Source organism: Belonocnema kinseyi, chromosome 3 (assembly GCF_010883055.1).
Source record: "Belonocnema kinseyi isolate 2016_QV_RU_SX_M_011 chromosome 3, B_treatae_v1, whole genome shotgun sequence".
NCBI classification, from domain to species: domain Eukaryota; kingdom Metazoa; phylum Arthropoda; class Insecta; order Hymenoptera; family Cynipidae; genus Belonocnema; species Belonocnema kinseyi.
This window is the reverse complement of record NC_046659.1, coordinates 95,930,911-95,945,255: the sequence shown is the minus strand read 5'-3', so window position 1 is coordinate 95,945,255 and position 14,345 is coordinate 95,930,911. Positions and strand designations below refer to the sequence as shown.

The 14,345-nt window shown below is 28.8% G+C and overlaps 2 protein-coding genes and 1 long non-coding RNA gene across 5 annotated transcripts in view; 1 reads left to right on the top strand and 2 right to left on the bottom strand.

Moving 5' to 3' along the window:
- Window positions 1–14,345, bottom strand: part of LOC117169365 (rho guanine nucleotide exchange factor 12) — a 118,235-nt gene that overhangs the window by 35,526 nt on the left and 68,364 nt on the right. The window lies entirely within an intron of this gene.
- Window positions 4,491–12,936, top strand: LOC117169372. Its single transcript, XR_004466653.1, has 3 exons — window positions 4,491–4,721; window positions 4,834–5,084; window positions 11,595–12,936. It is a non-coding gene; the product is annotated as an uncharacterized LOC117169372 (long non-coding RNA).
- LOC117169370 overlaps window positions 9,949–14,345 on the bottom strand; it is a 7,318-nt gene continuing 2,921 nt past the window's right edge. Inside the window, exon 2 of one of the 2 annotated variants that reach the window (XR_004466652.1) lies at window positions 9,949–10,155. Coding sequence is in view for 1 of the 2 variants with exons in the window: in XM_033355722.1 (XP_033211613.1) it covers window positions 10,233–10,384 (152 nt within the window). In the remaining variant the exon portion in view is untranslated. Of the gene's footprint in view, window positions 10,156–10,192; window positions 10,385–14,345 lie in introns of those variants that run through there. The other variant, XM_033355722.1, reaches the window with a different exon arrangement.

Below are 14,345 nucleotides of genomic sequence, written 5' to 3'. Positions count from 1 at the left end.
TCGCAACCGCTCTCGCCCTAATCTCCTGAGAAACTGCGTGAGCCAGCAGTTCTAGGAAGGCTGAGAACGGGGTGACTGAAAGCGAGAGTTTCGTGTATGTAATTTCCAATAGAATAGTTTTATTTTCAACCAAAAAAGATTTGCTACCAATAGATATGAATTCTCTACCAAATAGTTAGATTTTCAAGACGAAAAGACCAGTTTTTTTAAGACACTTGAATTTTTAACAAAAATATGACTTTTCAATCAAGAATATTAACTTTCTATAAAAATGATGAAGTTTTAACAAAGTACAAAGTTTTGGAAAAAACACTTACATTTTTTACAAATAAAGATTACATTTTTACCAAGAGATGAATTGATTTTCTATATACAAAGTTAATTTTCAACCAAATAGTTTAATTTTTTACCAAACGAGATGAATTCTGTACAAACAGAATTAATTTTTAAATAAAAAATGTTAGATTTTCTTATTGATTTCTATTAATTCAGTTCGCATTTAAGAAAAAAAACCGTGAAAAGTTGATTGAAAACCAAAATCTTACAAATATAATGTTTACACACTTTATTTGTAAAATAAAATCACTAATTTTTTATTTTTTTTTATCATTTCAAAAAACTGTTTATGAATTTATATTTTCAATGTGTAATGTCAAGTTCTGCATTACGCCCCCCCCCCCTCAACTCCTCTCCCTATGTTACAAATCGTACCAAAGTCTGTTAAACCTCCCCTTCCCCCACTCCCAATTTGGAAAGCTCATATTTTTTAGCCTTCTGTCAGAGCTATTAGTAGTCTCCACCCTCGCCACAAAATTCGATATCGCAAATCAAATGTCATTCAGCAGTGGATAAAGCGTATCCTCGTAACTGGCCGGCATCCAGATTTTCTCATCCTATGTAGGGGCTTATCAGCGGCCCTCAAGAGTGCAGTAGACTGTAAAGCGGTCTTATGCTTCTGATGTTATGGTAGAATTTCTAAGTTTAGACCACCTAGCACGGCACGGGCACGGTAATACTGCCGGCAAAAATTCTGAGGACGGAAAAACAAGAAGAATCGTCGCTGTAACCACGCGAACGATGTCGTCAAGACGGGAAGGAGGGTCTCCGTCTCCGGTTTCCGGACCAGGGTGACACGCGTACTTACAACGGGGGACCTAAAAATACGCGATTGAATGCCAGTTTAGATTTTACTTGCATGCCCGAGAACGAGACGATACCTTATTCCTAATCTTCTTAAGCGGCGATTAAGGCGCAGTCAAAGCAGCATCGAGACACGTTTCATTCTCAAAGACTTTCAGTTTTCGATGCTTAAGTGCTTCTTATGACGAAAGATTTCAGTTAATCTCAGTATTTGAGTTCCGAATTTTCCTGTCTGTGTATTTTAAAATCCCTTAGACTTAGGGAACCACCGGTTGACGAGCTTCTACTGAAATTAGTTACATACTTTATGCGACCCCTGCTGAAGAGATATTTCCAACAGGTGGTTTGGGAAGACTAAAGGGTTTTCAATTATGTGAATTAAAATAGGTCTATTTACCAACTTGAGATTAAATAACTATTTAACAGTTATTCTTACAGGGATCAAAAGCATCTCTCTTTCCCTTGCGTTTCCCTTATATGCGAATAATATCTACTTTTACCCTTTTTTATCGTTAAATACTTAAAAATACAATATTTGAATTATGCGAGAAATTCTCGGAACTTAGTCAATGTAGGGTAATATGTAAAAAAAAATTAATAAACAGTGAAAGATTGTTCTCAATACACTCCAAGTTATTTATTATGAGTTTTAATTGTAATTATTTATATTATTCCCCCTTTTATTGAAAAGTAACACTTTTTCGTCTGTTTTGAGAGTATTTTGGGCTGTTAAACTTGAAATAAATTTACAATATTTTACATTATATATTTTTCCTTGGAGTTCCAAACTGTTTAATTATTTTCAAATTTTAAGTAATAAAGTAATGAATATTCTATAATAATTAGTATGATACATGCTTAAAAGTCAACCGGGGAAAATGTACATTTTACCGGGAAACCTGAGAAATGGCCTGGACTTTTTTAACTTTGAGTGGCCACCCTGCATAATCAATTTTTCTTTCATTTGAAAACTACAGTCAATTAAAAACACAAACTCTTTAAACAAAATTGAAGCTAAAACATTTTTAAACGGGTTGAAAATGTTAAAACCGGAGACGGAAGTTGTTATTCAATACATATAAAGTTGGAACAGTTAAAAAAATATATTAATCAAATAAAGAAGTATTAGGTGAGTATTTATTAATTGAAATTTACAAAGTTAAATAACAAATTTAAAAAATCGAATATTCCAAAAAGATCAACTGCGAAATAAATATTCTAACTTGAAAAATTCAAAATTGGGTCACTTGAATTTTCAATCTGTGTAGGAGTGTTAAATAGTTTCAAATTTGATTGATTAATCTTGCTAATGAAAAATGTACAAATATTTAATTATTTGGCCAATTTTAAATAAAACTGATTGAAATATTGTTTCGCTTAATCTGTAGAAATTAAATATTTTTGAAATATATATAAAATATTTTTGGCGCTCAAACTTGAACTATTTTAAATTGGAGAGTAAAAGTATTGAAGATTGTAGTTTCAAATTAAAGTTAAAATTATTAATGATAGTAAAGACGAAAATATTCTTGATTATGAAAACGATTTAAAATATACAGAAATTTTTTATTTAACCATTTTTTGTCACACTTTTTAGATAGCTGTGAATGGAGTTTCAATAATCTAACCATAGGTTAGGACCTCTAGTCTAGTGGTTGGCGCTGCGCCGGTTATTACAACCCTTATAATTTTTGTTAAACATTAATAAAATGCAAACATTTATCGTATTTTACTGACATTATTTCAATTCTACTATCACTTTTGCGCAAAACGATATATATATATACAACTTATGCAAAATAATGTCAAATTTAGGAGTAAAATATTTCATTCTCTTTAACTTTTAGGGTGCCAAGAATTTATCGGGCTTTCGAAATAAAATCTTCATTTGGCGACATTTGTTTATTTTATTATAGAAACTTTATAAACAAGTAAATAGGTTTCATTTTGTTCAGGTACTTTAAAGAAATATATAAAGTTCAATTAAAATAAGAATTAAACTTCGTTAATAATGTATTTATTAATTGTAGGAGGGGGGGGGGGGTGCCAATAGAAATGAACACAAAAAGTATGGTCTCTAGTCGTTCGCCGCAGTTTGCGAATGACCAGACAATGCATTTCTGGAATGGTTTCATTCATTAGAATATATTATGTTTAATAATATTGCTGTACCATGTTTTCAATGTTACGCAGGAATTTATTTTATTTTAATAAATAGCAAAAGTTTTTATTCAACCGGTGCGCGATTTATTTTGACTGTGTTTATATGTCCATGTTTGAATTTTCTTTCTTGTTTTTGCTAGTTTAAAATAGAACATTAGTAACATTCATGCAAAAACAAAATGTATACAATACTAAATTTAGAATTACTAATAAAAAAATTATATAATATTTTCCGATACACAATCTGTTTTTAATCAATGTTTTAACGCAATTACAGAAATGTAAGAGGTTATGTGAGTGTAATACCTATAACATTGGTGGCGGAGTGTGTCAATGACTGGGGTAACCAATTCTAAGCACTAATTTGTTCGGAATACATACTTATTTTCTATAATTTTTCAAGTTTTTGTCAACTTTAAATTATAATTAAACACTCCTGTGTATTCTGCTTAAAATTTGGAGTGCAGGTATGATTATCACAATTTCAGAATTGAATATTTCATGTGTTTATTTATTTTCTAGCCCAAATTTCCTCTTAAGGTGCCAATAACTGATGCTCTAACCCGTAAGTGTATCTAAATTTTTAAAATAAATTCTTCAATGCCAGAATTAAAAAAAATTATTATTATTTAAAACTTAACTTAAGCCTAAAACTAATCTTTATCATGACAATTACTTTCAAATGTAGGATGTTTTAGTGTGTTAAACTTGGAGCTTAAATGCTAAATTTAAGTTTAAAAATGAATTACAGATATAGACCTACATTAATCAATTTTAAATTAACTTTGGCGTTGCGAAAGTTAAAAGCATTTAAATATAAATATTCCTAGTTTAAAAGCATGCAAACTGAACTGTTTCTAAAGTTAGAAGCTTTTAATTCACTTTCAAGATAAAATCAAAATGTATGTCTTGTCTTTAAACAAAATTAATCGGACTGTTGATATAACTAATAAGTAAATTTGATGAGAATCAAATCAATCCTTTCTTTGACCGTCAATGTAAATATTAGTAAGAATTTTTTGTAGGTCTTACGATCTTCATTAATTAAAAGAATAAAACGAAATTACTGGAAAGTTCTTTTATTGAAATTCTGACGTTTCGGCTATCACTCCGTGCCTTTTTAAGAGGATCTGTGCTTATTTTTTTGTAAAAAAACAAACAAAAACCAAGAATACTCAATTTTGGAGTCGAAAATCTGTCAATAGTTTAGTGTCAATTTTTTAAAAGTAATACTGACGTGTTACACCAAATTAAATTAAAATATACAAGAAACATATAATATAAAAGCATCATGAAAGTGGAAGAGGCTTTTTTTTGAGAAACTATATCTTAAATGACGGAAAACACTATATCCTTACAATGTTTTTGGACAACGACGAACATATAGCAAAATAGTATTCTTTTAATTAATGAAGACCGTAAGACACACAAAAAATTCTTACTCATATGTTGATATAACTCTCTAATATTTTATTTAAACGATTAATTTAATAAAATTCTAATTTTTATAATATTTTAACGAGACTTTAGTATTAAGTGTGAAAACCTGAAAACTCTGATAAGAGTTTATCTTGTAAAGAGCTGTGAACCAACACAATCACCGTAATGATTAATGATATCTATATGAAGCTCATAGTCAGTAGAAATTTCGGACAAACTAAATTCAAGCCTCAACATTCTCCAACTTATTATTGAAATAAATACACACATATTATTATTTATATTTTAATGGCTGGAAGATGAAGTTTTTGAATAGTTTCCATGGAATCTCTCAAAGTTTGGTAAGGTTCCCATTTGCATCACTCCGTGTAAATATCTACATAGGAAAATTTACGACCGAGTGTCTATGGTCAGGTTAACAGTAACCGGCGAAAACTTACTTCCTTCGATAAAAATTTATATAGAACAAACTGCGCTTTATACGAGTTTTGAATAGTTACAAGATTCGATCATACTAGAATTTTCCATCGCAATTTATATTTTTACTCAAAAATTACATATAATAAAAACAGTTTCAAAGCTTTTTCCATAAAAGAATTTTCAGTAAAATTGGCTGCGTGAATATGACTTTTAGTGACTGTGTTTCAGTTCTATTGATAAAGATTACGAGTTTTCTGCACCATCAATTATATACATTAATATTTACAAACAATTAATTTTATTACATGATAAAATTTGTATCAAAATGTTTCTAAAAATCATTGACAACATATAAAAATTTAATATTAAATGATTTTTTAATATTGGGAAATAACTCTGTTCCTAACCTTTCATTACCACACTATCATTTGTCAAATTTTCACATTCAAAGAGAAGAGTAAAAATAAATTATTAAATAAAAATGAGAATATCTTAATTTAAGAAATATATACCAACGTAACCTGTAAACAATTTGTCGATGCCGACTGTTGTTTTGAAAAATTTTAAAATTTCAAAAAAGAATGTAGAAAATTTAAAACACAAAGTTTCATATTTATCAGATTAAAAACTTTTAGAAAAAATCCAAATAAGTTTGAAAGATATCTAGAAGTTTTAAGAAGATACAAAAATAATTTAGGACTTAAAAGATTTTACAATTTTTGGAAAAATTACATTTTTTGAACATTTTAAATAAAACATTCGAAGCTTTTACAAAATTTTGAAAAGTTGGTTAGGACATTTAATCTTTTTTGGTCAAAAAAATAACTATTTCGTTGAAAATTAATCTGGTTTGGTTGAGGCTTCAACTACTTTGTTAAAAATTTGTATTTTTGGATAAATTCAACTCTTTTTCATTCAGAATAAAATCGCTTTTAGTTCAAATATCAACAACGACATATTTCATTTATAATTAATCTATGTTGATTGAAAATGTTATTATTTTAATGAAAAGTCGACTTCTTAGGCAGAAATTTATTCATCTCGCTTGAAAATTAATTTGTTTTTATGGAGAACTTAACTATTTCGTTGAAAATTCGTCTTTTTTACGAATTCAACTGTGTTTTATTTAAAAAAAACGTATTTTTTTATTGTAATATCAACTAATACTGTTTCGTAGTGAATTGATCCTTTTTGATTGAAAATTAAACTACTTGGGTTACAGCTGAATAATTGCTTCGTTAAAATTTAATTTTGTTTTACTGAATTCAAATCTTTTTTGTTTGAAGATTAACTTTTTTGGGATTTTGTTTTGACGTATCTAAAATCTTCAAAACTCTTTTTGAATTTTATCACGAATCTTAGGAAAATTATATTTATATAAGCTTAAAAACAAATAAACTTAAAAATAATAAATATTTAATCGGATTTTTAAAATTAATTTATGTTGCTGTAGTTCCTACAAAGAATGGAATGAAAATTTGAATTCCCAATTTATTTTTTATTGAACTTGAGGCCCAGTTTTTAAGAATTTAAATTTCCATTGATGAAGATGATTATAGTCACGGACATTATGATATTGCACGCATGGATAAACATCTCATGATGCCCCTAAGTCAATGATAAATCGTAATTGCAAATAGAAACATCAAATCTCTCTTTAATTTAAGCACCACATTTTTAGATCGACCACTTTCATAATGTTCTGTCCTTGTAGTTGAAATTCAACGATATTGTGATTAAAAGCAAGGGAGTAAATGAATAAAAAATTTTCTGATCCGAAAGCCCTAGAATCTAGATCCAATATGAAACAAAAAGTACCTATATCTATGTCTAAAAATGGCGTATTTGAAGAGCTTGAATAAAATTAAAAGCAATTGAAGTAGCTTCCTCGTGTAATACTAGGAAATTTCATGATAACCATTTTTTGATATATAGGGCAACAAAAGAACTCTTATGGCCATGGAGCTTCAGACGTTTATTGTGTTTCACTCAAGTTGTACTATTGACATAACTTTTTATTAGGGAAATAAAAATGAATCTTTTGCGAAAATCTTAGAAAATTTCGATAATGTCAAAGAAGACTTGAGTGAATAAGTTTAGGAATAATAACTCATTGACACACACTGACACCTAATTAAAATTATTGAAAAGAAACCTTATCTTTATTATTACAGTTTTTAAAATTAAATATAATTTCAGTTAAAAATTAATTTTGAAGAGTGGTAAACCAAACGAGACTATTGTACTAATGTGGTTATGGGACATTTAGAAATTGAGAACATAAAGATAATAAAAATTTATTTTATTTGATTAAACACTTAAAAGAGTTGAACAGAAATGATAAATTTTTATTTATTGTGGGTTTGTTTACTAGGCCAATAACTTTCGAGCAAGGGTGAATTAAAAGATGAGACAGGGGTGAATTAATCAATCAGGGGGACTTAATTTCTGAGGGTGAATGTACCAATGAGATCTCGAAACTTTAACAGCCAAAAAACCGTCATTGAAGAAATAATCTCATTGTCTAATCAGAAATTAATTAATAAATGCTTGAACTAATTTTCCGGGATAAATTTATATTAAAACTCAATTACATCTTCATTTAGAAATATCATTTCACAAACAAAGAGAAATGAAAATATATTTATAAAATTTATATTTTAATTTTTTAAAGAACTGTGCAATTTTTATTTTTATTATTCAAAACAAATAAACTACTGTCATAAAGAGCAATGCAATAGATATTAGAGGAGTTTAAAAATTTCGAAAAATAATGATTTTAACAATAGCTTTTGTAAATTAAATGTTTCTTACTTAGGAAAAACATTCCCAGCAACTCTACTGTTAAAAATAAAAAAGGCACTAATTGTTAAATATAATCATAGTGAACCCTAGATATGGGGCCCCTTGACAGAGTTCTTCCGAGAATTGACGCCACACCGCAAGTGGGAGTAAAAGGAGCTGCGCGGGGTGAGCGGCGGTCGCTCAGGCGTGAACAAACAAAAGGGTTTTCTACGAAACGGCCCTATATCTGGATAATTCCCCATCAAGGTCAACCCCAAAATCGGACCAGGATCAGAGTTTCACTGTATTTGTTCAAAAATTGTAAAATTGGCAATAATAGGAATGTAGAGAATGCTTATTTTTTTCCGATCGAAAAGAAATATATTTTTCATGAAAAATTTTATGCAAAAAGAGCACAAAAAAAAGTTCACAACGGAATGTTTTCGTCGATAAAATAAGCCATCATTTATTTAAGTTCAATCATTTATTTTTAAGTAAAAAAGAAGTAAAAAGCGATAGTAAGAAACATTAAATTGCAATTAAATTAATGAAGGAAATGTTTTTTGTAGGTTTAAAAAGGTTTCCATTATAAGTCATGGTTTTTAATTAAAATGATATAAGCGGTATAATTATTTTCATTCTTAAAATCGTAAAACACAAAAATGTGTGTCTGTTTCGAGGCACTGAAAGTTTTAGGCAGTTGAAGATGTTCGTATTGGTCTATCTAATGGAAATCATTTTTTGAATGAAGCCGTAAGGAATTCGAGACTTTCACAATTAAACAGTTAGAATTATTATAATCAAAATTGTCCACTTTGAAGCAGTAAACGATTTAAAGTGAAAACTTTCTAATTAGATAAGATACCAAATTTAAGGGTTCGAGTTCAAGCCCTCAAAACAGAAAAGTTTTGAATTTGGTTAGAAGATCAAGCACTTTGAACTCAAAAGTTTAATAGTGTACGATTTTGAATAAAAAACTTTTGAAACTAAATAATTAAAATTTTTAAGCAACATAGATTTTTTAGTTTAGTAAATAAGCATTCAAACCTGCACATTTAAAAAAGTTGAGTAATCTGATTTAAAAAATTAAGAATTGAGAGTCTTCAAAATTAAATATAGAAAGTCAAGCCTTTAAAACGGAAGAACATTAAATTTGAGGCCTTGAAAATTAAACGATCATGAAATTAGGCATTCAAAACCGAACAATTACAAATTTGGAAATGTTCCAAATTGAACAATTTCAAACTCAAAGCTAACAAAATTGAACAATTTTAAATTGGAAGTGTTTGAAATTATGCGATTTCAAATCAGAAAGCAGTTTAAAAAATGATAAAAAGAGGTCTTTTGGGTTCCAATCGTGTAAAAAACTAAGAAATTTGTCGACGTTTCGTGAACTTTGCAGTTCACGAAACGTCGGCAAAATTCGTAGTTTTTACACGATTGAAACCCTAAATATCTCTTTTTATCAAAATGAATCATCGCGAAGGCATTAAATTTATTATAAATTAAAAAAAATAAAAACAAACTAAGAATGGAAGATAAGGCACAGGGCCATTTATTCTTCATCAGGAAGCCTTCTGATATGAATGTCGGTAAAAAATATTTAAAATCTCCGACTAAACTGGGAAATGACGTACCGAGGACTTTTTTTTTAAGAAGTTAGTGGCTACACTGCAAATTTAAAAATTACTTTTACATATTTCATACTCAAAATATACACATTCATGTACAAGTTTATCATTAGCCCATTTGAAATGGTTCAATTGATTCTTAGGAAATACAAGGAACGAACCTTTGCAATAATCGTGTGGAGGCTGCTCAGCGGGATGAAAATCGTCGTATCCGGTTAGAAATGCACCATGGCACGAATTAGTATTATCACTGGGGTTCACAAAACACGTAGGCGTAGTGATACCGTCAAAACGTACAATTAATTCAGCATGGGCAGCATCGACGATCTCTTGGGGTCCACGAATTTTTCTCACGGCTGCCAAGGTGTCCCAGACTTTACTGGCAATTGAACTTCTACTATTTGCATGTGGTGACCTCGCCTTAATAGTCTTTGATTTGCTCTTTTTTGCGATCTTGTCTCTGCTCACTTTATCGGGCACCGAGGTGCTACCTACTGAGTTTCAGTCGTGTTGTTTTTACACCCTTCGACTACACCGGCGAGCAGCAACGCGCGCGCAATAGTGCTCGTTTGCCGACCTAACCGGTGAAAGCCGAAAGTTTTCAGACAATCCAACTTGCTTTACTTTACTCTCAACTCGGCACAGACAGACTCCCTAAAAAGCACGTTTTCCCGTTTTCCGGCATCTGCTTCCCCTTTTCGAGTGAAAATGCCACTGGAAATACCACGGATTCTTCCACGAACCACCCTCGCAACAGTGTTTTGTAGATACCTTCTTGCGAATTTCATGATTCTTGTACAACATTTCTGAAGAATGCTCGTTCTTCAAATTAGGAACCTTAGTTTTCAAATAATCAGCCTTCAAAGCTAAAAATTTTCTCAAAAATGGAGAAAATAGTGGAATAATAGGAGAATAAATTATTTTCCATAAAATTAAAGTAGGTATCATGATGAATTTAATATGAAACATTTTAAATTCCCAAGACTTCAAGTTGATACATATTGAATTTAAAAAAGTTGAATCCTCAAACAAAAAATATTATTTTACCAAAAGAGTTGAATTTTCAACAACAAAATTTTAATTTTCAACCTAAAAAGTTATATTTTAGAAATACATTAACTATGAACCTACATTAGTATGAAATTTCAAGTTGAAAAGACGATTTTTTTAGAAGAAAAAATTAAAATTAAAAATCAAAATTCAACTTCAAATTAAAATTCAACAACAGAAATGAACTTTTAACCTAATATTTCAATTTAAATTTAAAAAATTTAATTTCAAAAAATAATAGAAGAACATTTTAAACTGGGGATAAATTTGCAACGATAAAAATAAAATTTTTTAAAGTACATAGTTCAACTTTCAACAAAGTAGTTGCATTTTCAACCAAAAAATATAAATTCTCAACGTAAAATGTAATAGTTAAAGAGTTGAAGTACATAACTAAATAACAAACAAAAAATGGGAATTGTGCAGGAGAGCGAAAAAATATTGTGTAAAATCAAAGTCACCATTTAAAGATAAGTTAGAACTCCACTTCCGAAATGACGTGTTACTGATTTAAAACCAAAAAATTTTGATCAAAGGCATTCATCCATTTTCGTGGAAACTGATCTGGAAGTGGACAATTTCAAAATGATACTGGCCACAAAATTAAACAGGTTAGTCGCGGATGCGATAAAAATCGAAATCTTCAGTTTAAACTTTAAGAAAACTCAGTCCTAAGATATTGAGTTACTGAGCGAAGATAAAAAAGTTTTGATCTAAGAAAGTAAACCAATTTATAGTAAATATTTTAAAAATCGGTCTTCGGTAGCGATTGAAAATCAAAATTTTAATTTCTCTCAATGAAACAAATAAATTTTTAATAGAATATCATCTTTAGAATAGTTTAAATAATAATTTCTCCAATTTTCATAAAAAAAGTTGAAGAACTTTGTCCTTCGGAACGAGTTGAAGTGTAAATATTAATTAAATTTTATTTTCTGAAAAATATAATTTTGTGCATTTTTTCAGAAACAGTAGAAGACACAACTTTTTAGCAAAAGGGAAAAAGATGCATCATCAAATTTCCTACAAAGTTGATGGCCTGATGCGTAAGCAAATTTTATGTGAGGTTATTGAATGAGGAGTCTGAACTGCTGCATTTTTCCCGGTCAATTTAAGAGTTCAAAAGGTTTGGATTACTTCAAACCATTGTTAAAGATTTCAAGAGACTTCTAAATATTTAATTTTTTTGAAGATTCCTAATTTGGAACCTGAAATTTTGGAAAAGATTTATATTTTGAATTTAAATAGGGATTAAAAAAAGTAAAATCCTTTATTCCACACAAGAATTAAAATTATTTTCCAAAATTGCCCATCCATGTCCACAATTTTCTGTTCCAAGTTGTACCCTGTCTCAAGTCAAAGTTATATTTATTTACAATATTTTCTGTTATAATTCAGAAATATGTTAACTCCTTTTTTCTAATATTTGGAAATGGGTTTCAAGTTCTGATTTGGAACAAGGGATTTTCAAAATCTGATGAATTTTGACTTGGATATGGGATTATTTTTGTAAATTCCCTTTTTATGAATCAAAAGATTTTCCTTTGCATGTCAAAAATTACATGCTTCAAGGCATAATTATAATTAATTATGAAATTCTCAGTTCCAAAGTAAAAATAATAATAAATATTATTCTGACATTCTTCGTGAAATTTACTGTTTTAAAGTGAACCTAAAATGAAAATAATCATTGTTTACAAAATTTCCAGTTCAAAAGTCAAAATTATAATTCCATACCTCAATTGTAAAAATTATATTTATTTACCGAAATTTCCTGTATCTATCTCAAAATTATCACTCTTCGAGAAGATCCCATGCTCCCAACTAAAAATTACATTTTTGTATTGAAATTCTTTGTCGGAACTTAGAATTATAATTCTTTTTTAAAATTCCCTGTTCTAAGTCGGGATAATTGTAATTCTTTACATGTATTTTTTAAATATTTCTTTTCCGTATTCTCGGTCTCGAAGTCGAAATTATCTTTTTTTTTCTTTTTGGCAAACTCACTATCCTAAGTTAGAAAAAGGATTTTTCACCAATTCCCTGTATCTACTCAGAATTATAGTAATCAAATATATGAAACTACTTTTAATTTGCATGTTAGTTTTTAGAGAGAAAACCCACAGTCACTGAATCAAATTCCTTGTCATTTCACGGGTTTTCCTCGGTGATTTGAACAGATTTGACAAATTAATTGATATGAAAACTCTGCGGATATAAGGCAGGCATAATTATTTATTTGATGTATTTAGTTCATTTTATTTTTCTATTATCGTTAAGATCCGGTTTGTATAACTTTTTTCTATTTCTTGATCTCATAACCCGATTTCTCTTCCAAATTACTGTTTAAAAAATGTTAAACTTAAGCAAATGGTATTTGATTGAGCTAAAAATTCACTAGTAGTGTCTCTCATTAGCCTAATAAAATTAAAAAATGACTTTTAACTGACCTAAAAGAAAAATTATATTTTTATAAATATTCTGAAACAGACTTTATTCTATTAAACAACAGTTTGCGTGCAAATTCAAGTAATAGTCAACAGTAAAATAAAATTGCTTGTAAATTTAAGAGTAAACGCACAAAAGGAAACGTTTCTTTCTACAATATATGAGTATTTGCGTATTTCAATGATCAAGATAATATTTTTTCTGAAATTAAAACGTCAATCAGTACCTATATGAAGCCCGATTGTATTTCGTCGAGACATCAAGAGTCAATATCATAAGAAACTTACGTTGATAAATCTTTAACAAATAATCATTTACGAAAATGAGTTCTTCAATGTACACTTTCAAATAAAATTGGTATTCACGAGAAAATGACAGTGAAAATAAATGTAAACATCTGTAAAAATAACTGTGAAAACTATTAAATAACTTTCAATTCAATAAAAAAATTATCAATTCTCTACAAAATTTGTTAAACGGACTCCTATTTGAAGTACTGAAGCTTTTAATGTTCGAAGCTATGAATTTATTTCAATTTGCATTATTACGAAGTAAAAATTAAAAGCGCGAACACTTTTTTGTGAATTTAAAAACCAATTACTTCTGTTTTAATATTAAAGCATTCAATTTCAGTTATTCCATAAGTAAATTATTCAAGTACATTATTCAACCAAATTGAATTTTTTAATAAAATTTTTTCTTTTTTACGTTTGGGAAAATTTTAATTTATAAATAAATATAGACAGAACCTAATAATTACGATATCTGATTGATTATTTTCAATTCCGATGCTTAAATATGCTTATGTTTCAATTACATTTTTATTAAAAGAAGTTCCTATTTGATAAGTAAAACGAGAATTGTTTCAGTTCTTGAATAAATAAAAGGTTTAATGACCAGGTAAGAATATTATTGCTCTTAAAATACCTATTCATATTTCAAAAATCAATACTGAGCAAGATGAATATAAAAGTATAAGTGCACTCGTACTTTATATAATACCTAGTTTGCATTAGTCAAGGGTCGTAACCCGTGAAAAGACCCGGGACCTATTCAATTTCCTCTCTTCGTAAAACTTCAAGTTCAAGCTTAGTGGTTAACCGCTGTATTCAGGTTGTATAGCACCCAAAAGAAAATCAAAGTCTACCGTTTATTCCCTTTTTTTCTTACCTTTCACAATTCTTAAATTTTTTCCAAAGAAGCCAGTATTTTTGCATATTCCTCACAAAATAGGTATTATTATATTCGTGAAAAATCGTCAAATTAAAT